General features: G+C 52.5%; 1 protein-coding gene across 25 annotated transcripts in view; it reads right to left on the bottom strand.

Annotated features, from left to right (window-relative positions):
- Positions 1 to 24,587, bottom strand: part of KCNMA1 (potassium calcium-activated channel subfamily M alpha 1) — a 717,863-nt gene extending 693,276 nt beyond the window's left edge. For 7 of the 25 annotated variants that reach the window (XM_025435296.3, XM_049109054.1, XM_049109055.1 and 4 more), the window contains exon 1: positions 24,030 to 24,547. In XM_025435296.3, the coding sequence (XP_025291081.1) occupies positions 24,030 to 24,404 (375 nt within the window). In that variant the 5' untranslated portion in view covers positions 24,405 to 24,547. Of the gene's footprint in view, positions 1 to 10,031; positions 10,346 to 24,029 lie in introns of those variants that run through there. The other 18 variants (XM_049109068.1, XM_049109065.1, XM_049109061.1 and 15 more) reach the window with 9 other exon arrangements.
- Positions 24,588 to 25,702: the final 1,115 nt, after the last annotated feature.

Raw genomic sequence — 25,702 nt, forward strand, 5'->3', positions numbered from 1 at the left:
TATTACGCAAAGTGGCCAGCTCAGAATATGACACATGGTAGGCCCTCAGTAAATGGCAGCTGCCCTGCCTCAACCTCCCCCCATCACAGTACAAGGTTTAAAACTTCCAGGAGCCCGATGAACTGTGGTTGACTAGAACTGACCGGCCCCACCCTTGGGTGCTCTGTGCCTCTTTCCAGTACACTCTGTGCCTGGCTGGAGAACTCAGAGCTATCTAGCCAGAACAACGCTTTCGTCTGAAGTCAGGCCCAAAGCAGGTGAGAAGCTGCCGGAGACTGGGCCAACCGAGTTTGTGGCCACCAAGGGTCCTTCCCTACAGACGGCGGGCCAGGCTCCGAGCTGGCTCACACAGCGAGTGTACACCGAGGGGTTAGTTAGCAGCATGCGAGGCCGAGCTGCACCTCCGTGCTGTGATTCCCCACGTGCAGCAAAAACCATACGTGGTTCTGTTCCTTGACAGGGTGTTTGCAGTTGAGCTGAAGTTACCTCCTCCGCCCAATGTGCTGCAGTTCGGTTCCACACGGCACGACAAGGGCCTTGGCTTGTCTCGGTGGCTGGTGGCCGGCCCGACACAGGCCCCTTCATGTGGGGAATGGAAGAAAGCGATGGGTGCACGGAGGCAGGGGGAGAAGAAAAGGGTAAATCTGTCATTTTAGGGATGCCTGGGTGGCTCAGCGGTTTAGCATCTGCCTTCAGCCCAGGGCATGATCCTGGAGTCCAGGATTGAGTCCCGTGTCGGGCTCCCTGCATGGAGCCTGCTTCTCCCTCTGCCTCTGTCTCTCCCTCTCTCTCTCTCTCTCTCATAAATAAATAAAAAAATTTTTTTTAATCTGTCATTTTATCAAACACAGGCAAAGAGCGTCTGCAGGTGTCCGACACTTACACAAACAGAGAGTACAAAATACCCTTTCTTCTGGGGACGCTGGCCAAGCCACTGGCAAACAGAGCGGGGACAGGCCACCTCTGCAGCATCCACACCCTGCCCTGCCCGCCTGGCCAGGGCGGCCTGAAAGGCTCAGGCTCAGCATCCGGAGAGAAATACCCTCAGCGCTCTAGAAGCCACAGACAAGAAAGAGACTCAGTGCCCGAAATACAATTTTAACCAACGTGGAATATTAGTCGATTCATCAGCAAGAGTTTGTTAACACCCGTTTGTTCATTCATTCAACCCGGGTCTACCGAGTGGCCACCTTGTGTCATGCGTCATATGCTTGGTTCTGGGGACACAGAGGAAATACCACAGGCCCCCTGTGTGCCCACTCCTGAAGGACCCACTGTTAGAGGCTTACAGTCTTTTTTTTTTTTAAGATTTTATTTATTTATTCATGAGAGACACAGAGAGAGAGGCAGAGACACAGAGGGAGAAGCAGGCTCCCTGCAGGGAACCCGATGGGGGACTCGATCCCAGGACTCTAGGATCATGACCTGAGCTGAAGGCAGATGCTCAACCACTGACCCACCCAGGTGGCCCAGGGGCTTACAATCTCATCAGAGAGCTGGGCAAGTGAAGCAACACAGAACCCTACAGGGCTATCTCCACCCTCCACCTAACACAGTACTTTGCATAAGGGGGTGAGGGTGGGGGTCCTCAAAGGCAGACCTGAAGAGATCTACTTCTGCTAAATAGCATCGCTCCATGTGCTCCATAATAAAAATGGTGGCCATGATGTACTGAGCATCTGCTACGTGCAACGTAGAACTTTCTCTGTGGTCAGTACCTTACAGGCAAGGGAAGCCAAGGCTTGGGGAGACCACACAGCCCATCAGCGGGAACGGTGAGAGCTAAGCCCAGATCCCGCATGATCCCACACCTCCCCCTGTCACTTGGCAAACAGGAAAGAGCACCCATGTCTGTCCCTTGCTCAGGCCCAACTCAACTGGGGGCTCCCCCAAGGAGGCACCGCCATGCCTACTGTCCCTGGGATCCGCTTCACAGCTGGGACCAGTGGGGGACAGCTTACTGATGATGAAGATATTTGCTTACCTGAGTGACTGTGGCAAGACAAACTAGAAAAGGGGGTGGGAGGTGGGGAAGATGACCCGGAAGTCTTCCTGGAGGAGTTCAGTGTACAGAAAAATGTTTTTGGTGCTCAGAACACATAATCCCCAGTCGAGGAAAAAAGCCCGAGAACAAATACCAGATATTATGTAAACCTTAGAACCTCACCTCCCTCGATGTACCAGAGTAGCACATGTTCCTAAAAGGGGGAACCTGCCAGGTAAGAAATCAGCCTACTCAGGTGAGGCGGTGGAGGCCCAAGAAGGCCCTCTCCTCGGCCCTTCCAGCCCTAACGGTCCCCTGGTCCCTTCATGGCTCCCCAGGCCCCTGCAGGCATTCACAGGACAGGAGGGCCACCCAGGGCGGAAGGCAGATGGGCCCACCAGACTCAAAGGCCTCCTGGAGAAGCACTTTCCAGGCTGTCCCTCACTGCCATCCCTTCCATTCCCTCCGCTCTGGTCTCCGTCTACCTGAGGTTATGGAAGTTGGTTGGCCCAGCACAGAACATTCAGGAGCAAAATCAAAATTCTTATGAAAACATGGGGGAGGGGATCCCTGGGTGGCGCAGCGGTTTAGCGCCTGCCTTTGGTCCAGGGCGCGATCCTGGAGACCCGGGATCAAATCCCACGTCGGGCTCCCGGTGCATGGAGCCTGCTTCTCCCTCTGCCTGTGTCTCTGCCTCTCTCTCTCTCTCTGTGTGTGACTATCATAAATAAATAAATAAATAAAAATTAAAAAAAAAAAAGAAAACATGGGGGATTAATGGACAAAGGGACCCTGAGAATCACCTCCTCCAACCTTCATCTTGCAGGTGAGCAACCTGAGGGTCCCCGAGAAGTGACTCTTCTAGAGTGAGGCCTCGGGCCACCTGGGTGGCTGAGTCTGCCTTCGGCTCAGGTCATGATCCCCAGGTCCTGGGATCGAGTCACGCGTCAGGCTCCCTGCTCAGCAGGGAGTCTGCTTCTCTCTCTCTCCCTCTCCCTCTGCCCCTCCCCACCACTTATTGTCTCTCTCTCTCTCTCTCTCTCTCTCTAGGTAAATAAATAAAATCTTTAAATAAAATAAGATGAGGCCTCTCATACTCCAAAATCCTTCCTTTCCCTTGGCTCCATCCCTTCCCCCTCCTCCCTACAGTGGGTGGGGGGTGATGCAGAGGTAGAGGGAAGGGAGTATTTCTGACTCCACTTTTCCTTTACCCTAAGCTCTGCCGTCATACGTAGATGCTACCAGCCCCCGACTGGCCCATCTCAGTACTCGCTGCTGGCCCCTGGTTACCACGCTCCCTTGAGGGAAGCCCTCCTCCTACCTCACTGTGGCTGTTGACGGAGGAGTGAGGGCTGAAATAACTTCATCAGACGGGAGCTCTCTACTGAGCACCTAAGAGGTGCTGAGTGCTCATTACGATCACCTCATTTTACCCGCACAAAAACTCTATGTGGCAGATATTTTTAGTATTCATATTTTACCGATGAAGAAAGTGAGCTTGGCAAGGCTAAGTAAATTGTCCGAAGCTGCCGAACTAGCGCAACGTTAAGCTGGGATTTCAGGCCTGCTTTTGTCCCTCCTCCAAGGCTAGGCTGTAAAGTTCACAAGCCTGAATTTAAGAGACCAAAGTTAATATTCGAAATGAGTCCTGCCCCTCCATGGTGGGGAGGGGGTGCGAGGGGACGGGGTGAGTTACACATCCGCTCCAGAGCTGCCAGGACTCAAAAGCACTTGGGAAACTTTTCTTTGGAAATCTCCTGCAGAGGTCATGGACATGCCATCCAGAACTTTCAGATTCAATACATCATAATTACACATTTGGGTACCCACACTGGCTTCCTCTCTTATTCATTGGACTTGCTTGCGAACTACCTCTGTTTCCCAAAATCACACTGGCTTTCAAATGTCGAGACATGTCACCCCAGCAACATTCAAAAGAACGCTCCGATGCCATCAACAAGCCTGTTCCCAAAGACGGACCCTCATTTCCCAAGTAAGAATGAAACCATTTGTTCTTTCACTTCTGCATTTATTCAAAAAGCATCTTGTGATGCTAGACACTGTTGTAGGTTGCTATGGAAACAGAGATAAACATAAAAAGTTTTCGGTCTTGGAGTTCTTGACGTGGGGACAATACTTCTTCAGGCAATTTTTGCAGAGGACCTCAAGTGCCCCCGATACTATGGATGCAAACAGGGACATAGAGTCCCAGACTTCAGGAATGCTACATTCCAGCAGGGGGACAGGCATGCCAGCCAGCCCTCTGGAAACTGAACTAACTAGAGAGTTATGGGAGACGGAGTGACCGCCGAAGCTAGTGTCATGGTCCATGTTAGGAAAAGAGTCAGTCCCCAAAGTTGACCAAAGTGAAATAACAATCACAATCAACACTTACGTGGCATTTGTTATGTATCAGGTGCTACTCTAAGCAATCAACGTCTACTTTATCCTCCCAACAAATCCATGAAGTGATTACTATTATCAACCCCACTTCCCAGGTTGAGTACACTGAGGCCCAGAGAGGTTAAGCAACATGCCAAAGGTCTAAAAGTCACCAAGTGGCAGACCTATGATTTGAGGCCGAGCCGTCTGGCTCCAGAGAGGAAGCTCTCGACAACGACACTGAGTTCAGCAGGATGAGAGAGGTTCACTTGGATGTGTACGTTCCGGTCCACTGGGTTTTAGACAAGCAGCCACGTTGCTCCCATTATTACTCACCTAATAATCCCATTGTCTCAGCAATGAACTCTTGAACTCACTCTGGTTAAACACGAAATCTGCACGGGGTGGGATGGGGTAAAAGGAAGTGACCTTTCCAAGGGAGAAGTGCTTCACTACACGGAGGACAGTGAGGGACCGGGGACCCAGCCTCCGCCTTCACCGCCGTCACGCTCTTGATGGTCCAAAGAGCCACTCAAAGTAATATTCAAAGTGGAAGGCAGCTAAGGGGCAGACGGTGCTTTCAAGCCACAAGGCGGAGCACAGGCACCACTGTCAATGCAACCCTCTAACCATGGCGGAGAATAAGGGGCGATGCCAACTGGTGACGGCCAAGACGCCTTTGATCTCTGTTCTCCTTGGAATGTGGAGAGATGGGGCAATTCAGCCCCTTGGTCCCATTGCTCTAGTGTTGAACAAGGAGAGTAGCTTGCAAGTTGAAGGCAGTGACAAGGTTTTCTGGAACCAGAAAACTCTGGCCGGGAACGGAGCCCTGCCCAAGTGCCATAACTACTCCAATGATCAGTGTTTGCCCATCTCTAAAATGGGGATAAGGGAAATAATACCTGAACATGGGCTTCTTGAGAGGCATAAGAGACACAAGGCATGTGGAGTGCTTAACCCCATTTGCAACACCTGGCAGCACCCAGGAAAGATCCAGCAGTATCAGTAATCCTGGCAGATGGTCATATAATCAAGGCAGAGCCAGCTCTGGACAGCTGAAGCCCTCCCCTGTTTTCCCCCAGCATGGCCACTCGGGAGCCCCTTCTGCAGTATGGGTAGGCTCTAAATCCATCTCCAACTCCTCTTGGGTGCCCTCCTACATTTCCCAGGACCCCTTGCAGTTAGGGTACCATGTGACTAAGTTCTGGTCAATAGACTGTGTAGGCAGGAGGGATGTGGACGGCCTCCAGGACTGCTCCCACAGTCACGCCTCACGGGGCTTACTTCTCACCCTCATCTGTCAGATGGATACAGAGGATTCAGCAGAGACTGTAAGAGACCCCTAGAAGATGGCAGATGCATCCACAGGCACGAGAAGCCAGGGGCCCTGAATGTGGAACAAGGCGCCACCCCATCACACTCCACACACACCCTTAATGGCACTTTATAGAGCAATACATAAGCTCCTACTGTATCAAGTCATGGACATGTTGGGGTTGCTTATTATAATAACTGGCCTAGCCTCTGTGTTCTGTGACGTCACGCTGGTATCTTGACAACAGCCACGGTGGGCATATTTACCCCACAGGAACTGACAAATGCCACAAATAGGGGCTTTCTCCCTAGAGAGTAAACACCAGCACATAAGTGGATAAACAGGAGTCAACTAAGCGGAACAGGAGAGGAAGGATAAGGAAAGAGGACACCTGGGTGGTTCGGTGGTTGAGCACCTGACTTTGGCTCAGGGCGTGATCCCCGGGTCCTGGGATTGACTCTTACATCAGGCTCCCTGCAGGGAGCCTGCTTCTCCCTCTGCTTATGTTTCTGTGTGTGTGTGTGTGTGTGTGTGTCTCATGAATGAATAAAATAAAATATTTTTTTTAAATCTTGTATAAAAGAGGATAAGGAAAGAGAATTCTAGGCAGAGCGAAGATCATCTATGACATGAAGGAAGTCCCATGCAGCTGGCTCCAGAGGGTTGGGGAAGAGAGACTAAGAGGAACCCACAGAAGAGGCTAAGAGCTGGATCCAGTAGAAGGACTGTCCAACATGACAGCTATTTGTTCTAGTTATCTATTGTTGCATAAAAAATCACCTCAAAATGTAGTGGTTTACAACAATCATTTTATTTTATCATTTTTCAGTCAGGAATTCAGGAAGGGATGAGCTAGCTGGATCATCTTTGATTACATCAGTTGGGGTTCAAGGATCCATTTCCAAGATGTATTCTTCTCATCACGTCTGGTGTCTTGGTGCTCCGTGGAGCGTCGCTCACCCACCCCCACCATCTCCATGTGGCACCTCAGCCTCCAAGGCTCTCCCTGTAGCCTGGACTTCTCACAGCACGGTGGCCTCAGGACAATCAGATGTCTTATATATGATGGCTGGTTTCTCGAAAGCCAGTGTTCCAGGAGGCCAAGAGGGAAGCTGCAAGGGTTCTTCTGACCTAGTTTCAGAAGTCAGTCACGGGATCCCTGGGTGGCTCAGGGGCTTAGACCTGCCTTCAGCCCAGGGTGTCATCCTGAAGCCCAGGGATCAAGTCCCACATCAGGCTCCTGGAATGGAGCCTGCTTCTCCCTCTGCCCATGTCTCTGCCATTCTCTCTCTCTCTCTCTTTAATGAATAAATAAAAATCTTTAAATAAAATAAAGAAGTCACAGTCACTCTGACTTCATTCTACTGGTTACGAGCAAGTCAGAGTCTGGATTCAAAGCCAGGGAATACCCGAGAGCATGAATACCAGGAGGCTTCGTTTGTCGAGGGCCTTCTTTGAGGACTGGCCACCACACTGTCACTGGTTGGCCAATACTCACAGCCTAATCTCTAGGACCCCTGTGAGGAGCCACAGATCAAAAAAGGAGAACTATCAGCCCTGTCCACAAGGAGCAGCAGATGGGTGATGCTCACGCAGGATGGGGAGGACAAACAGTGGGGAGTGTGGGAGGACAGAGCGAGGCCTGGCTCAGACCGTGCAGAAGGCTTCCCAGGAAGGGGAGACTCCAGGCAAGTGAGCTAAGCCTCCTCGCAGGGTGGGGGAGGCAAAGTGGAGAGTTAAAAGGGAAGGAGGGAGCCATCCCTGAGGTCACACCCAGCCTTCTAGCACACCTGGCCACCCCTGGACCAGGCCAGGCCATCTGCACATTTCCCAGCACGGGCACTGGACGCCGTGCAGCAGTGGCCAGGCAGCAAGAGAGCCAAAGCGGCTCCCGACTATGCCAGCTCATCACCACCAGGCCCACGAACCCGTCCAGTGCAGCGGGGCCCAGGGAGGGGCCGTGAAGCGTAGACCTGTTTACTCTGGCTCGACCTCCTCACCCAGAACCAGCAGGCACCACGACCAGCAGAAAGGCCAGTTATGCAACCACCCTCGCAGCAGCCTGCCAGCCCCAGAGATCCGGCCTGGCCGCCGGGCCCGGTGGGGAGACTGCTGCGGCCTACCAGGCCTGCCTGGGCCTCAACTGCCATTTTCCACATAGGTGTGGGATGCTCTGTTGACAAACACCTGGGGACAGCAGGGGCCGTGGGAGGGAGCTAAAAATAGCACGGCTGGCCACAGAGAGGCCTTTTCCAAATCCTCCGAATCCTGTTATTCCCCATGCACGGGCCCTGGGGGGCACACGCAGGCTAGCACCCAAGCAATCACTCTTTCCAAAGGCTCTCACTGAGAACAAGGGTGGGGGCCTGGGAGCCCTCCTACATCACGTCAGGAGCGGCACCGTCATCAGAAGTCATGGCAACCGGTGCTGGACCTAGGGATGGGAAGGCCAGGTCCACCTTCACACCTCCACACATCCCCAGGGTCTCTGTCTGGCCACCCTCTGACCAGTTCTCCATGTCCTCCACCTTCTCCGGACCTCAAGTTCTTGATGTTTCTCTTACTTGTTAGGCCGTTAAGAATTAAAGGCCTTGTACTGTTTTTAATTTCTTACATAGGTGTATACAACCCAGCTGGACACTTAGAAAAGCCACGTGTGTGGACATGGAGGGTGTACGCTGCACAATTCCAGGGCCATCATTCATGATTCTGAAGGGGAGGGTGCCCCTGGAATCAGGAGGCATGGCTACTGGCCCTGCCCAGGAGGAAACAAGCTGCCTTACACAACTCTGTATCCCCGAGAAAAGGACAGCCATGCTCATGAAGACTCACAGACTGAACCACTTCGTCTCCTGCTTCTAAATATTCGTGCACGAGATCTGGCTGACGAAGGCCACAATATCCACTGGTCTAGAAAGAAATCCATATTGTGATACAATAATGTATTTCCAGGAGGTGGAGGTGGAGAGTGGCAAGGAATCGATCTTTCTAAGGCCAGGGAAGATTCATAACCAGCACTACCTTCTTCAGAGTGCACAGATTAAATTCTCTGCCCCACCGACACCTGAAATGTACTTTATTTATAACAGATTGGGAAATTCAGATATAGTTATGTGCTTTTCATACAACTCCCATTCTTTTAATAAAATAGGTTCAGAGTTCCAGATATGAGCAAATAGCATGTGGGAATAATAAGGCATCATGTCACACCAGGATACTTAGGTTCACAGTTTAATGATAAGGCTTGGCTGGTGGGTGTCAAATTTCTCCACTCCTCACGCCCTCCTGCAGGTGTGTGCACAAATACACACATACCACACACACCTCAAGTTTTTAAAAATATGTTTGAACTCTGCATCCTACTCCTAATATCTCCTGTGTGTGTGTTAATATCAGAAAGAGTGGTTTTAGGGGATCCCTGGGTGGCTCAGCGGTTTAGCACCTGCCTTCGGCCCAGGATTGAGTCTCACATCGGGCCGCCTGCAGGGAGCCTGCTTCTCCCTCTGCCTGTGTCTCTGCCTCTCTCTCTCTCTGTGTGTATCTCCCATGAATAAATAAATATAATCTTTAAAAAAAAATAGTGGTTTTTTCCAAAACTTCAAGGAAGACCAGTACTCAGAAAAATGCCCCATACTTATTCTGTGCCTCCAAATCCCTCCTCCCCAACATAGAAATATGGCACATGTGCCACGGTGCATAAAGTCTGATTATGTATCAGATATGAATCTCAAAGCAGCCCTAGGGTTGTGCAGTGAGCAACCTATACAACTGCACACAGCACACCTGCCTATCAGGTACAGAAAAGGTGCTGAACCCATGTTCCAGCAAGGAAAAGCAAGACTCAGAGAGATTGAAAGGACTAGTATCCCTTAAGGGTCACCTCTATCCTCATGGTATACAATTCTCTGAATTTATCTAAGAGGTTTCATGCCTCATCCTGGGATGATACGGGAGTCTCCACATGCCAACTCTTCTCTTACGCCCTGTTTTCCCTCCCTCTGTGACACGGATGACCTGAGCAGAGCTAACCTACCGCTGCTACAGGAGGTAAACCTGGCAGTGTACAGGGCAAGGGTGAGACGTGCGGGCTCCACCGCCCACCTGTCTGCACTTCAACCTGGCCCAGCCCCTCACTAGTGTGTTACCCTGGGCAAGTTACTCAGCCTCTCTATGCCTCAGTTTCCTCATCTGTAAAGTGATGGCAATACCACCTATTTTGCTGGGTTGTTGCGAGGATTAAATAAGATAATACATGCGAAGAACTTGGAAATCACCAGACACATAGTAAGCACTCAAAGTCTGTTATCCAAAAATTTATTTATATATATATTTATAAATATATATATACATATATATATATATATATCCTCTGTACCTCAGTGTTCTGATCTATAAAATGGATCAATAAACATGATTATTCCATAGGACTGTTTTGAAGGTTGGCTAACAGAAGAAACATATGGAGCTTAAAACAGGGCTTGATGCATCGTAACTGCTCCAAAAACAAAAGTTTGTGATTAATTTTTTTCCCTAAGAAGTCAGTTACCCCAGTTCACAGGAGACTTACCAAAACGAAAGCCCGAGTAAGTGTAGGTAGGGATCCATGCCACGTCTGGGGAGGAGCAGCAAATGGCCAAGAGAGACTGAGTGTCAACCGCTATTTGCTACAACAGGTGACAGACAGGATGTATTAAGGATTAGAGGTCTTTGTTTTAAATGAATTTTCTTCCTGAGGTCAGGAAGTTACAGAGGAGCGTAGGTGCACAGGCGCCTGAGAGGTAGGGAGGAAAGAAGGGGCCCTGCTCACTTGCCGGTTTCTCTTCTCACCATTAGAATCCTTTGAAAGCCCTGCCTCGCATTTAAATAGCATCATCCCCTGGAGATGGCTGTTTCAGCTTCATTACAGTCTGTGTTCATAGAGTACAAATAGAAACCTTTGTGATTTTATTAGTTTCCATGCAACTCAGGAGAGATTTGCATGATAACATTTCAGCTCCTGATTTAAAGAAGGGACCAATTAAAAATATAGCGCTCACACTGCCTGTCATCGGAAAATGAGAAGGTACCCAGAGTTTGAAAAATCTCTGCCGTATCTGGTTCATGGCTATAAAGCAAACATTCAGTACGGCAGATACAATAACTCCCATCTCATTTTTAGTGTATTTTGTAAGAAATACTTGCAGGATGTCTGCACCCCCTCATATGAGTGTAACGACACCTACAGAAAAATCTAAAGCAGTATTTTTGCCCAGGCTTCGTCAAGTCCTGCACAATGACCAGTTCACTCAATAATACCCAAAGGCTACCTGGTACCCTGTGGATCTGTGAGGCACTAATGTAATGTGTCTGTGACAAGTTAAAATGTAATATGTGGGGACGCCTGGGTGGCTCAGCAGTTGAGCATCTCCCTTCGGCCCAGGGCGTGACCCGGGGTCCCGGGATCGGCCTCCCTGCAGGGAGCCTGCTTCTCTCTCTGCCTGTGTGTCTGCCCCTCTCTCAGTGTCTCTCATCAATAAATAAATTCTTTTTTAAAAATAAATAAAACAAAATAAAATGTAACACGTGGCCCCCAGTAGCAAGATCTAATTGATGTTATGTAACCTAAGACTATTTGGTCCAGTCCGTTCTGATGTAGTCGATGCTTACAATTTGGAGGTTGGGGGCGGGGGTGGATTTTATTTCAAAAGTTATTGAGTGTGCGGGGATCATCCCTTCAGACACTAGCTCCTTTGCCACAGAAGCTTTGATCATCTCCTCCCGGCTTCTGGAGGCTGAAATGCTCCATGGAACGGAGCCAAGATGAACATTCTCACTCCAGGGTTGCCTTCTGGGCCAAGTCAAGGAAAAGCATCAAAGCAGGTTGATTTGCGTGACCTTCTCTTTAATGAGATGTTTCTTTTTATGCCCAACCTCCACAAAGCCAGCCTATCATAGCGCACCACTTACAGCCTATAATCTAAGACGTCGCCAACCTTGCCTCCACACCAAAACTTAAAACTAAAACCCCAGCAGTGACGTGGCTATTTCCTTAGAAGTAACAGTAGAGTCACAAAAAAACCTATTTCTAAGACTTTTTTTTGGTCTCGTTTTGCTTTTTTTAATCACAAGTTTGAAGATACTTCCAAAAGGGCCTATGTCCTCAGACCGTAATTCTTAACTACGCCATCTCATCCAAGTCAGTATGGACGTTTCAGAGACGCATCAGTCAGATTTCACTCTCGTGATTTATAATAGAACCAGGACTGCCCGATTGCCCTAAATGATTCGCTCCTGGGTTCTTCATCGGGTACCAACGGTAACTTTAGAATCTGATTTGAAGAAACAGCTGTTATACTGAAATCACTGAATCAGAGAACACGTTACATGTAAGAAAACCGAGGCCCAGGGACAATGACTTGCCTAAGGTACCAGAGCCACTCCTATGTCAAGATCAAAACTCCAGTAGCCTTTAACTTCACTCTTAGAATAGATGCCATTAAACCGGACTCCACAGACAGAAGCAGGGTTATGGTGTCTGTTCTGCTCTCAGTACGGGCACCACCTAAATCCAACAAGGCCAGGCTGGGTACTTCTCACAGGATTGCCATTTACCAACCCTTAGAGGAAAATTACTAGCTGCCCCAAGGACAAACATGAGTGCCAAGGTGGCCACGGTGAAGAATGCGGGAGGAAAATGAGTCCAAAGATAATGGGGGAGGGGGTCATCTCCAGGAGGTAGGGTTGGGGGGGCGGATTTTCTTTTCCTTTATTCTATTGTGGTAAAATAGGAACAGCATAGAACTTACCATCTTAACCATCTTTAAGTATACAGTTCAGTACTATTAAGATTATTCAGCGTTGGGCAGAATGCTTCCAATCTTGCAAAACTTACACTTTGTGCCCGTTAAACCCCCCCCCCCCCGTAGCCCTTGGTAACCACCATTCTACTTCTATCTTTATGAATTTGACTATTCTAGGTACTTCATATAAGTAGAACCACACAGTTGCTGTCGTTCTGTGCCTGACTCATGTCACCTAACATAATATCCTCAAGGTCCATCCACGTCGTAGCATGTTTTACAATTTCCTTTCTTTATAAGGCTGAATAATACTCCATTGCAAGTATATGGTACATTTTGTTTTTTTTCATTCATCTGTCAGGGAACATTTGGGTGGCTTCCACCTTTTGGCTTTTATGAATAATGCTACTATGAACACGGGTGTGCAAATATCTTCTTTTGGATTTGTACCCAGAAGTGGAATTGCTGAATCATATGGTAATCCAATTTTCAATTTTTTTTTTGAGGAACCACCATACTTCTTTCCACAATGACTGCATCACTTTATATTCCCATCAACAGTGCAAAAGGATTCCAAATCCTCACAGCTTAGCCAACACTTGTTATTTTCTGGGCTGGTTTGTTGTTGATGTTTTTAATAGTAGCATCCCAGTGGGTATGAGGTGTTCTTTTTTTTTTTCTAATGCCTTGCTTCGACAATGAACATATCGTACACTTAAGATGAAGGACAAAAGTGTAACACATTGATGTTAAAAAAGGAATCTTAAGAATGAATGAAAGATTGAGTGTAAGACCAGAAACCATAAAACTCCTAGAAGAAGACACAGGCGCTCAGCTTCTTGACATCAGTCTTGGCCATGATACATCAGATTTGACACTAAAAACAAAGGCAACAAGAGCAAAAATAGACGAGTGGAACTACATCAAACTAAAAAACCCTTGTACAACAAAGGAAACCACCATCAAAATGAAAAGGCAACCTGCTGAATGGGAGAAAATATTTGCAAATCATATATATCTGATAAGGAGTTAATACCCAAAATATACAAAGAATATATACAACTCAATAACAAAAAAAAAAGCAAACAATCTGATTTTTAAAAATGAGCAGAAGAGGGGCGCTTGGGTGGCTCAGCCAATTAAGCATCTGACTTCGGCTCAGGTCATGATCCCAGGGTCCTGGGATCCAGCCCTACATCAGGTTCCCTGCTCAGTGTGGAGTCTGCTTCTCCCTCTCCCCTGCCCCTCCTCCTGCTCATGCTCGCTCGCTCTCAAATAAATAAATAATTTTAAGTACAATGAGTTCTCTGTCTCTCATGAATAAATAAATAAAATCTTTATTTAAAAAAATAAAAGGAAAAGAAAAAGTGCAATGAGTTATCACCTCACATCTGTTAAAATGGCTATTATCAAAAAGACAAGAAATAGGGCAGCCTGGGTGGCTCAGCAGTTTAGCGCTGCCTTTGGCCCAGGGTGCGATCCTGGAGACCTAGGATCAAGTCCCATGTCAGGCTCCCTGCATGGAGCTTGCTTCTCCCTCTGCCTGTGTCTCTGCCCCTCTCTCTTTCTCTCTGTGTGTGTCTCTCATTAATAAATAAATAAAATCTTAAAAAAAAAAAAAAGACAAGAAATAACAAATGCTGGCAAGGATGTGGAGAAAAGGGAACAGTATGCACTGCTGGTGGAAATATAAACCAATGCAGCCACTCTGGAAAACAGTATGGGGGTTTCTCAAAAAATTAAAATAGAGCCACCCTATGTTACAGCAATTCCACTTCGGGGCATTTATCCAAAGAAACCAAAAACACTAACTCAAAAAGATATATGTACCCCCATGTTCATTACAGCATTATTTATAATACGTAAGATACAGAAACAACCTAAGTGTCCACTGATAGAGGAACGGATAAAGAAAATGTGATTGAGGGATGCCTGGGTGGCTCAGTGGTTCAGCGTCTGCCTTTGGCTCACGGCGTGATCCCGGGGTCAAGTCCCACATCAGGCTCCATGTGGGGAGCCTGCTTCTTCTCCCTCTGCCTATGTCTCTGCCTCTCTCTGTCTCTCTCATGAATAAATAAATAAATAAAACCTTTGAAAAAGAGAGAAAAAAAAGAAAATGTGATTGATAGACAGATAGATAGAAACATTGACAATTTTTAAAAAAGAAAAAAAAACAATGTATATAAAGCTGTTGCCAGCTAATGTTGGTCATGAAAATCCCTAGCACTTCGGATAAACCCTGCCATCTTCCGAAAGAACCTTCCCACAAACCTGAGAGCCTTTTCTCCGAGCTCTTCACTTGATTATCATTGGATACCCACTTTCTCCTCTTCCAGAGCCAGAAAGGGTCTATACTCCAAAGCAAGTTAATGCAGCAACTGTTCCTCAAGAGGGATAGGACTCTGCTCCCGTATAACGGGCACGCAAAAAAGATCCCCACGGGCCACAGGCCACCCAGTTAACTAGACAATAGTTCTCACTGGAAGAGCTGAAATCTTCCACAAGTGAAATCATTCTTTCTACTGGTCTTTACACAACGCTTCACTCTTGGGGGGTGAGGTCACTTGTCATGACTTACTCATTAAGACAAAGGTGTAGGAACTAAAAATCCATCCAATTATATATTTACCCAACATCTAACTCCCAAAAGAGAAATTCTGTTTTTCACTGTGTGAACACCTCCCTCTACCCCTTACTCTCCCTCACCTTCTCCTCTTGCACGTTCCCTTTTCTGGTTTCTTTCTGTTCTGCAGAATAGGGGACATGGCGACGATAGCATATGGAAGCCCAGAGAAGAGGTAAGATGAGCAGTTGGGAGGAACAACCCTCGATCCCAGAGAGCAGCTATACTTAAATGGTGCAAAAAGAGGCTCCAGATCACTATCTGCTCTCTCTCGTTTGGGAACAGCTGACACCTAGAAAGCAGAGACCAACTCAGGCATCTTCACAAAGGATCCATGCTCTCTACATCTGGATTCTTGGCGTGGCCTCAGAATCACATCTGCTCCCGGCCAAGCCCAGCGCTAAATGGTGAAGGAAGCTAACCTTGGAACATAGTACATGTGTCATTGACAAAGAGGCAACTCAATGGCCAAGGGACAGCCCACACCTCCACCCACAGCTTCCAGCAAGACCAGACACATCCTGGAGGGCAAACCATCAGAACCAACAGCCAAAATGGACCCTTTCCAAACTTTGGGGGACGGGACAAGGAGAAACCTCATTACCCCAGGTGAAGGACACTGGGAAGTCATTAAGAAAAAAAAGAAAGTGGCCTGAGAGGGGTAGGACTATGGGCATTCTAGCCCTCAACAACACTGCTGACATTAACCACCACCCAGCTCTGGGCCTTCCTGGGCTGGACTTAGAACCCGAAATCTACTATCCTCCAAGATTTGTTCTCTGTGTCATGGGAACAGACCAGAAGCAAAGAGGGGTTCACGTAAGGAGAAAGATCTTTCCATTCATTCCAAGGTGGGTTTGTCCTCCGTGTGGCCTCAGATGATCGTGACACCCCCATCCCCTATGATGACAGGGCTTGGGGTTCCCAGCACTGGCCCTGGGGAGGAAGTACCCAGACCCTAAATCTCCCTTTCACCTCTATGACTTCGTAATGCCCTGTGATTCTGAGCTGGCGAGAGCAAGTCCCTGTCTGCTGTCCACTAACCTGCCAAATCCAGTCTCTGCTCTCAGATGCCGGTGAAGTCACTACGGAAGAAGTGGAGGAAGGAAAGGGTGAAGAGCAGCAGGAAGGAGAGAAAAGAGAAAGATAGGCGTTTCTGCTAAATGCCCAGAGTAAGCCAGATCTGGGGCCCTCAGAAAACCAGGCAGGCAGGCCAAGGAAACAGCATAGAGAATACCAAGTGAATGAGATGTCTTAAATAATTTCGCCTTTGGCCATGTAAAGAAGCATTAGTCATACAGGTAATGAGATCTCAAAGGGAGATGAGGATGTTCAGTATATCCATTCTGGACCTGGAGTGTCAATTACATTTCCAAATTGGCAATTAGACAAAGACAAAGACAATCACCAAATAATGCCGAAAAAAGCAAATCCCATCGTCCATTCTTCTGAAGCTGCCCTTCCATCCCCTGCCTGACTCAGCCAGCTCACAAGCAGCTGCTCATCGTGAACCAAATCCTTGAGCTGCTGGTCAAGAGAGACCTGGGTGGCATGAATAACCGAAATCCAGGAATGACTCAAACATCGTCAGGTCACCAAATCAGGCCCATCCCTTTCACCAGCCTTTTTCCATAGCTTCTGACAAATTACCGGAAAGAGCAGCAAAATGTCCTGGCACCTACTACGCTCCCACCCGGCCCCCAGCTAACCAGTAGGGAAAGGACCCTCCCAACACATATGTGCGCCTGTGTTTATATGACTCAGCCCCTGCCCTCAGGGGGTTTGCAGGCAACTCAGAGAGCAGACGTGTGCACACCCCATGAGAACACAGCTGTTTTTTTCCCTCTCACCCTGTCCAATAAAAGTCACAACGGGGTCTTATTTTTCCCCTGGTACCAGCTCGGTTTCAGGCACATAGTATGCACTTACTAGGTAGTAAAAGCCAAATCTAGAACAACAATCATAACCATAATATTCATCCGAGGATCGGTTCCATGCTGGACACTGTGCCAGGCCCTTCTTCACCCTGGCTGCCGAAGACTCTTTTGGCTGAGAGTTTCCTCCAGCTTCTCCTCTTCGACAATGGAAAGACATAAACAGCACATCTCAAGGAAAAAGTCCCTGACAGTACGAGCTGCAAACAACCGTGCTAAGGTGACAAAAGGAGCTACTCTCAATTTCACCTGCTAGGATCATTGAGAAGAGCAGCTGGAGGGCGCACCGTGCCAGCCAGCCATCCTCCCCACACTCAGGATCAGCGTTGAGTCCAAACCTTTTAAGTCGAACCCTCCATTTGGGAAGGCCCACCCAGGACCCTGTGGCAAGTCAGGCTGGCAGTCTTGCTGCCCACTGACTTCAAACACTCCAGAGGGAGTGGCCAGCGGCTGGCTCCCTGGAGCATCACCACAGCGCAGCCCTGGCTACACCACGAGCCTTTAATTTTGCAAGAAGGTGGTTTGGCTGAGCTGCCGTCCTGGACGTCTGGAAGCCTCGCCCCTTGCAGGGTGACCAACTGGCGCGAGGGACAGCCCGCACGCCGACGGGCAGACAGCACACAGGCCACACCCTGTACACCCATAGAATGCCGCTCAGGCCCCCACAGGCCAACCCCAAACCAACAGCGCTGGCGGGTGCCTTGGGAGGGGGCACCCGAACAATCAGCTCCAGCAGGGAGGGCCCAGACCGAACCACGGCAGCTCGGAGGGGGCTGCGCGGAGTCTTCTGGACCAGACTGTCCTGGCACAGGGAACCTTCCTTGTCTCACCCCTCCTCACTGCTCAGGAGCTGGGAATTTCCATATTTAAAAATAGGCTCCTTTTCAGGGAGGGATTGACTGGAGGCCGAGGAATGGCCAGAGCCTTGCTACTCAGTGTGGTCTGCACAGCACAACACACCTGCCCGTGTCTTGTGGGATGTGCGGAACTTCGGGCCTGACCCTGGACCTTCTGAATCACGGGCTGCATTTTAACGGCTCCCCAGGTGATTCGTATGCAATATTAAGGTGTGAGGAGCCCAGGACTAGACCAACAAATGCTGTCTCCTGCGCTCGGAAGCAGAGGTCTGACATCCCAACTCAACATTCCTTGAGACTTCTACCCAGAGCAAGAGGACACCCCTGCCTCCGAGGCTGAGATTCCTTCACTGTGCGCCCAGGGCCAGGATTCCACCCACTGCAGAAGCATTTCAAAAGAGGAGGCACTTTTGGTCTGCTGCCCAAGCCCAGAAAGGCCCTGGAATTTCAGAGGTCCTGCAGGAGGCCTGAGCTCGCCCGACCCCTAGATATGTATCCAGGAAGGGTCACGATTCCCAGCAGGGCCCCGGAGCCGTGGCATCACGGCATGAACACAGCCCTTTTCACCAGAGCCACAGAAGCGGCCCTCCAAGGGTTCCACAGCTCTGAAGTCCCAAGAAGGCGTTGGCTGCCGGGACTTGCAGATTACTGTGGTCACTGCCACTGTGAGCCAGGACCCCCCCCCCCAACCAGCCACCCACTTTGGGAAGGAGGCCCTGGCACTGCAGTCCACTGCCAGCCCGACCATCTCAACAGCACGTGTCTTGTGCCCTGGTGAGACAGAGAGGGACCCAAAGCAAGCACTTACTCCCTGCTACCAGGCACCCCCAATGAATGGCCCTATGCAGGGAAGAGGACAGTAGCGAGGCAAAGAGGGGGCCCACTTGGCCTTGGCATTCTTTCTGTCCCACGTATGTTTGGATAAGTCTCCAGAGTCAGCCCAAGGCCTTAGGTCACCTGTGTCCTCCTAGGAAAGTCTATGAAATAGGGCTGGAGAGAGTACCTACTCCATAGGGCTGTGCTCTGTTACAATCCCCAATGTGCAGATGAGGAAACTGAGGTACAAAGCAGTAAAGTCCTTGCCCAAGGTCACAGGCAGACTCTTGGGTACCACACAGCACGCCTGACAGCTAGGCGAGTGTGCTCAAAGGGAGCACAGGTAAGAGCAGTTTAAGGGATTTCTCTACTACAGGGCTTCTCCAAGCCTGTGATGTGACTCTCCAAGGTTGGTGGTGGGGGGGGGGGGGGGGGCGCTCAGGTGTGCCACGACTCACAATGGTTTTCACATGGTAAGGACAAGCACTCCACAGAACACACTTTGGGAAACACTACTTTCAGGAAAGCTGGTGCCAGTACAGAGAACCCTGGCCAGGAAACTGTGACATAATCGGGGGAACAGGTCTGTGAGCTCTGGACTGGGGTAACAGGGAAGGACGTCGTCCCTTCTTGATGGTATGATGGGGGCCAGCCTGCCCTCCTACTGAATAGCTCCCATCCTCTCCGGCTGCCACTCCCGGAGCCACACAGTGTCAACACTAGTCAACGCTTAGTCCACTGACATCCCCACCCTCAAAATAGCAGCATCCGAACACAGAACTTCCCCTGGCCGCCCCTCCCCAATCCTCCAGCCTTGCAACAGCCAAGAGCCATGAACCCAAACCTCCGTCTGACCCTGAGCGGCTATCGGACCCGCCTTCCGAGTCTAGTGGTTCCTTTCAACTCAAAAGTTCTATGTGTTATAGTCTGTGCCCCTCTGGGGTCAAACTCAAGTAATCCAGGAGAAAATAAACTCACCACTTTGCAGAACTATTTACGGGAAACCTGCCTCGTGCCAGGCCTGTGCTGGGTACCATATACCCATTATTGCTATTCCTCAAAGCATCTGACAAAGTAGGCATCAATATGGTCTTTTTACAGATGAAGAAATCAAGGCTGGATGTGGCTGGCAGCCAAAGACGCCCCGTTAATGAGTGTGAGATTCACGATTTGCACCTGGGTCTGACTGCCGAGTCTCTCCTGAAGGGTGCACTTCCATTAGGAGTGCCAGGAACGAAGAGCAAACGCCCCCTGCACGAGGGCAGGTCAGCAGGAACCCCGCCGGTGACCAGGACCTGAGAGCTCGTCCAGGGCCAACCCTAAGGGCTCTGATCGGAGAGAATTATCTGAAGGCCACCCGACGCAGGCAATCCCCAAGACGCGATGAGGCAGCGGGGCCAATCTGGAGTCAAGAATTCTGAGGCACTGAAGCTCCAGCCCCGATTGGACGCGTCGGGCCAGACCCTGGGTAATTACCGAGCCATAACAGGATCTGATATTTATATTACTCACCAACCTGACAGAGAAAACGTGTTGTTTTTCTCAGACACACAGCCATGGAGACAATACCTCAATAATTCATTACATGCAGACCAGGCTTGATCAAGCCCGAACTTCCACGGGGAGGACAGCTCAAACTGAGGCCAGGTGCGGGCCTTTGCTGGGCCGCATTCGGGTCCCCCAGCCAGCCACAGCTCCGTCAGAAAGCTGGCCTCGGTTTCCCCAGGCTAATCTGAAGAGATTACCCTGACGTGTGCTGGAAGAGGAAAGAGCGGCAATAAAGACGCAGAGGCACCGTAAGGCTGAATTCCTCAAGAATTTGCCAAAAAATTGCAACACACATTCTGAGCTAGAAACTTTCCCCGTACTCTCTCGACTCCTGCCAACCACGGACACTAAATCCCAGAGCAGGAAGGGGCATCAGAAGTCACAGAACTCAATCTCCACATTTTAAACACAAGGAGAAGGAGACTAGAGATGTTAAATGAGTTCTTCAAGGTCACGGCCTTAGCCAGGCTGCCTGCGCTTCTCACTGTTCACTACAGTCTGCAACTGGATTGGACCTCAGAACGTCACAGCCTCGTGAACACAGAGCTCTGATGAAACCCAACAGAGGAAAACAATACTGTGAAAAAAGTACAGCAAAGAACACAGTACTGGATGATGGTGCCCAAGTTCTCAACAGGGGGGAAATGTGACAAGGTCTCTTACTTCCCCCCAAAAAAGTCCACATACCATTCTTTTCAAAATAGTAAAGTCACTCATCATTTGAGATTCAGAGGCCAAAGTGCTAATGATGAGATGCCCCATGAGAAACACCCCTAAAAAAAAAAAAAAAGGAAACATCCCTAGCCCTGGGTTCCTTTGATCACAAGTAGGGTCCCAGAGGCCAAGTACTTGTGACATCAGAGCACCTTGCTAAAACTTACCTCCTACGGAATTTCAGATGCTAAAAACCAGCCCTCCACGGGACCCCAGCTCCTGGCGGATCATCCTGGGACTGAATGAGGGCGAGAGTGAGCATATCTGACGGCCAACAGAATTCTGGGCAAAAGCAGTCTAGGTTTGCTTGGGAAGCGTGGCGCTAAAACAATTATTCCAAGCTTAGGCCAAATGCATTCTTCTGTACGGATCTCGACAACTACCAAATACTTGGAAAGCAAAAAGAATGAAGGACAAAAAAAAAAAAAAAAAACACCAAGAGGGCAGTAAAAATACAGACCTCAGGGGCAGAAAGAAAAGCCTAGGAAAGGCCTAAGTTATTATTTAGGGGTGTAATGAGCTGGCTACACATGGTTCAAGTGAGAAAATCAAGGGGCAGTTATCAAGAGATTCTGGGCATGTTTTAAAGTGTGCTCCAATGGTATCAAAAGTGACCCGAGACGGTCCTCCATTGGCCTCATAACCTCCCAACCAACTGCAGACACCTCTTGTCCCAGGTGGATTTTTGGTAGAAACTTCCAGTTATGTCAACTCAGCCGGCCTCGGAACTACAAAATACAGTCTAATAGACAGGGATCTTTTTTTTTTTTTTTCCAATGATCATTGCCAAAAACCTATTTTTCTCGAGAAGGCTGACAGAAGTTATGCTTGGTCATCGTTTATGAAAGAGATTCTCTATAGGAACGATCCCATCAGCATTTCATCACAGGTAGTGCAGTGGCATCGGTGAACCCCTAGAGTAAAAGGAGGTGGGCGTGTGTTTAAAACCACACGATCACAAAAACACCCAAACTTATTTGGACTTACTGAAAAAGTTTTCATTAATGATCAAGAATGTCCAATTCCTTAAGGATGAGGAGGCTGTTAAAAACTTCACCAAAAAAAAAAAAAAACTTCACCAAAATCGCTCAGGGGCCTCAAACATTTTAGATGCCCATCACGGGGAGCTATCCCTCCTCCGAGGACAGACTCAGACTCTCTCAGTAAAGGGAAAAAAACAAACAAAACTCCAGGACTGGACTGTGGGAGGAAGAGGAGATGAGTGAATGTGTGATCAAGAAGGCTCCATGAATAATCTGTTGAGAGGAAGGCAAGAAACACGGTCGCACGGTCTCGGGGTTCAGACTCTGCTTAACCTGTTTGCTTCTCTGGAATACGAGAGGCTTCCCACCTGGACAAGTATGGGAGACACCTCTCCGGAGGAGAAGGTAACTCCAAAGAAAACCGGCTGGCCAACATCTGGAAGCCTCCAGAGAAGTGGGAGGAGGAGGAAGAGAGAGAGAGATGGCTTTTATTCTTCTCCCTTATTTCCAACACACCAGTATTTTCCAAAACACAAATGTGCTGCCACAAAACACAGCTGAGCTCCAGCACCCAGCGCGTGTATAATTAATGATGGGGAGAGAGCGCCTGGGGTCACCCGGTGCTTCACCCACAGCCCCTTGGCTTCCCTACTCGCCATGGCAACCGAGGAGGCTGCTACAAGTTGCCGAGCCCTGCGCGAGTTCCAGGGGTCCTGGGATCAACTTTACTAGGAAAAGGTGTGAACATTCCCCCCAAGACCTGCTTCGCCCTCCCCGGGTTCCCCTCTTCTCCTTCATCTCCCCTCCGGCCGACCGGAGAGAATGCTGGCGCCGTGAAGTCCCCTAGGATGCGAACTGCTCAAACACAAGGCGGCTGGATCCCTCCTTTTTCTCTCTCTCTCTTTTTTTTTTTTCCAGTTCTTTCTTTTTTAATTCTGCTGTCTTTGATGAAAAACTGCCCCAGCCCCTCACCTTCGGCCAGTGGGGGGCGGGGGGGGGGGTTGAAGAGGACATCTCTAGGGACCCGGCGACAGACCAGGCAGTGAGCCTAGCAACCGCACTTAAGGTGTAGCGCGCCCGGGTGCAGGTGGGCGTCCCCGCGCCAGGAATAGCTCCAGGCGACACCCAGCCACCTCGAGAGCCCGGGGAGCGGGGAGGAGGCTCCCGCACGGACCTCCCGCGCCCGCTCCCCGCCTCTGGCGGCATTTCCGGGGACCTAAGGAGGGTGGCGTGGGGGCGCGAGCACAGAGGCTGGAGCGCGGGGTGGGGTGCGTTCCACCGGCACATCCAAGGGACGGCGAGGCAGGTGGCACCGGCTGCGCGACCTCGCACATTCCTAAAGTGGCGGCCTCCGCGGGTTGCCTCCAAAACTGGGAGGCATCTCCCCAACTTTCCCTCGCGGTCCCCGAAGTCCCCCCCTCCACTTCCCCTGGCCACGTTCCTCCCCCGGGATTCCCCCGCCCGAAAGGTTTCCCCCTCGCTGCCGACTCCGCCAACTCGTCTCCCCAACAGGTTTCTCGAGTGCGGGCTGCCGTGCCGCCCCCCTCGCCCGCCACCCCGAGCCCCCGCCGCCCCCGCCCGCCACCCCGGGCCCCGCGCGCCCCGCTCCCCGGCCCCGCGCCCCGAGCCCCCGGCCCGCCCCGCCCGCACCCCCGGCCCCCGGGCCCCCCGCCCGCCACCCCCGGCCCCGCGACCCCGAGCCCCGCGCGCTCCGCGCCCCCGGCCCCGCGCCCCGCCCGCCCCCCCGGCCCCGCGCGCTCCGCTCCCGGAGCCCCCGGCCCGCCCCCCAGCTCCCCGCGACCCCGGCCCCGCGCGCCCCGCTCCCCCCGCCCCGCCGCGCCCCGCCCGCGGCCCCAGCAGGAGCCAGGGGCCGGGACTGGGCGCCCGCGTCCCGGAGCGCGCCGGTCGGGGGCAGGTCGGGGGCGACTCGGGGGCCCCGGCGCGCCGCCCTCCGCGCCGAGCGGGGCGCGGGGAGGGCGCAGGGCAGGGCAGGGCAGGGCAGGGCAGGCGGCGCGGGGAAGGCAGGCAGGGATGCGGCGCGGCGCGAGCAGGGGTGGGCTGGCGCAGGGGGCGGGCGCCCGGGGCGCGCGTTACCTTGGTCTTGCCCCCGCAGTGGCAGCACACGGTCCACAGGTACTTGAGCGTCCGCCAGAGCAAGATGATGAAGAGGCCCCCGAAGAAAGTCACCATGGAGGAGGCCAGGAAAGCCCACCACATGCGCTGGCCCCGGCTGTCGCACGGCACCTCCATGGTCACCGGGATGATGAGCGCATCCATCTTGGGCTCGTGGACCGAGGACGAGGAGGAAGAGGAGGAGGAGGAGGAAGAGGAGGAGGAAGAGGAGGAGGAGGAGGAGGAGGACGCGTCTAGGCTGAGATGGTTCGCGTGGATATTGCTACTCATTCTAAGACTGCTGCCTCCGCCGCCGCCGCCGCCGCCGCTGCCGCCGCCGCCGCCACCATTTGCCATAGCTAGCAGCGGGCGGCCGGCGCAGGGGCTCGGGGGAGCTCCTCCCGCCGCCAGCGCCACCCCGAACACCCGTCAACAGCCATGTTGCCGCTGCTGCCGCCGCCGCCGCCGCCGCGGAGCGCGGGGAGGGGGCGGGGAGGCGCCTGGGCTCGGGGCGCTGTGCGCGACCTGGCGGGGTGCGCCGAGATATATACGGCGGGACGCCGCCGCCGCCGCCGCCGCCGCCCTCCCCCGCCGCCCGCCGCCCGCCGCCGCCGCCGCCGCCGCCGCCCGGGGGGAGGGGATGCAGCGCGCCCGCCGCTCCCGCCCGGCCCGCGCCCCGCCGCCCAACGCCCCGAGCGCGCGGAGCGAGGGCGCACCGGGGGTCCGCGCCGCCCCCGGGCCGCCCCGGCCCTGCCCCTGCCCCTGCCCCGGGCCCGCGCGCCCCCCGCGCCCCCCGCGCCCCCCGCCCGCCGTGCGCCACGCGAGTGCGCTGCGCTCCGGCCCGGGACCCTCCCCGCCGCGCCCCCGCCGCCCCGGGCTGAGCCGGCGGCAACTAGTGCAGCGCGGGCGGCCCGCCCCCGCCCCCGCCCCCGCCCCCGGCGCCCCCGGCCGCGCTGGGCTCCGGCTCGCCGCCCCCGCACGCGCCGGGCCACCCCCGGGACCCCCGCGCCGCGCCGCCGAGCCCCGCGGCCTCCGCTCGCGCGGCCTCCCCGCCTGCGCCGGCTCCTCCCGGCCCCTCCCGGCCCCTCCCGGCCCCGGCCCCGCCGCCCGAGCCTCCCGGCGCGCTCCCCGCGCTCCCCGCGCTCCCCGCAGCCGCCGGCGGCAGCAGCTGCAGCAACTGGAGCGGGCGCGGGCTCAGGCCGCCCGAGGCGGGAGGGGAGGAGGCTCGCAGCGCCGGCTCGCCGCGGCTCGGGGCTCGGCACCCGGCGGGAGGGCCCTGGGCGGCCGCCTGGCACGCGCCCTGGCCCCCGAGCGCGAGGAACGGCGCCCCGAATCAGGCTCCGGCCCGGGCGCCTCTCTCCAAGGTGCTGCGCCCCCAGCCGAGCGCCCGACCCGGGGAGGGGAGCCCCCCTCCCCCCCACAGGCCGTTTTTACCAAAGGAGCCCCCGTGGGGAGGGAAGGAGGGACCAACTGTCGACACCGCTGGCCGGACACCCCCAAATCCTCGTGCTTCGGGAGTGAGCAGGACCCTTCTCCAGGATACACACCCTACTTCGACCCTCTCTGGCCTCTAGTTCGCTCATCCCTACCCCTTTCCTAGGTGCCCGGTGCCCCAAGCATGGCTGGAGGCCGGCGGGTGGTCTGTGGCCCTTGAC

Source organism: Canis lupus, chromosome 4, assembly GCF_003254725.2.
Source record: "Canis lupus dingo isolate Sandy chromosome 4, ASM325472v2, whole genome shotgun sequence".
In the NCBI taxonomy this organism is placed as follows: Eukaryota; Metazoa; Chordata; class Mammalia; order Carnivora; family Canidae; genus Canis; species Canis lupus.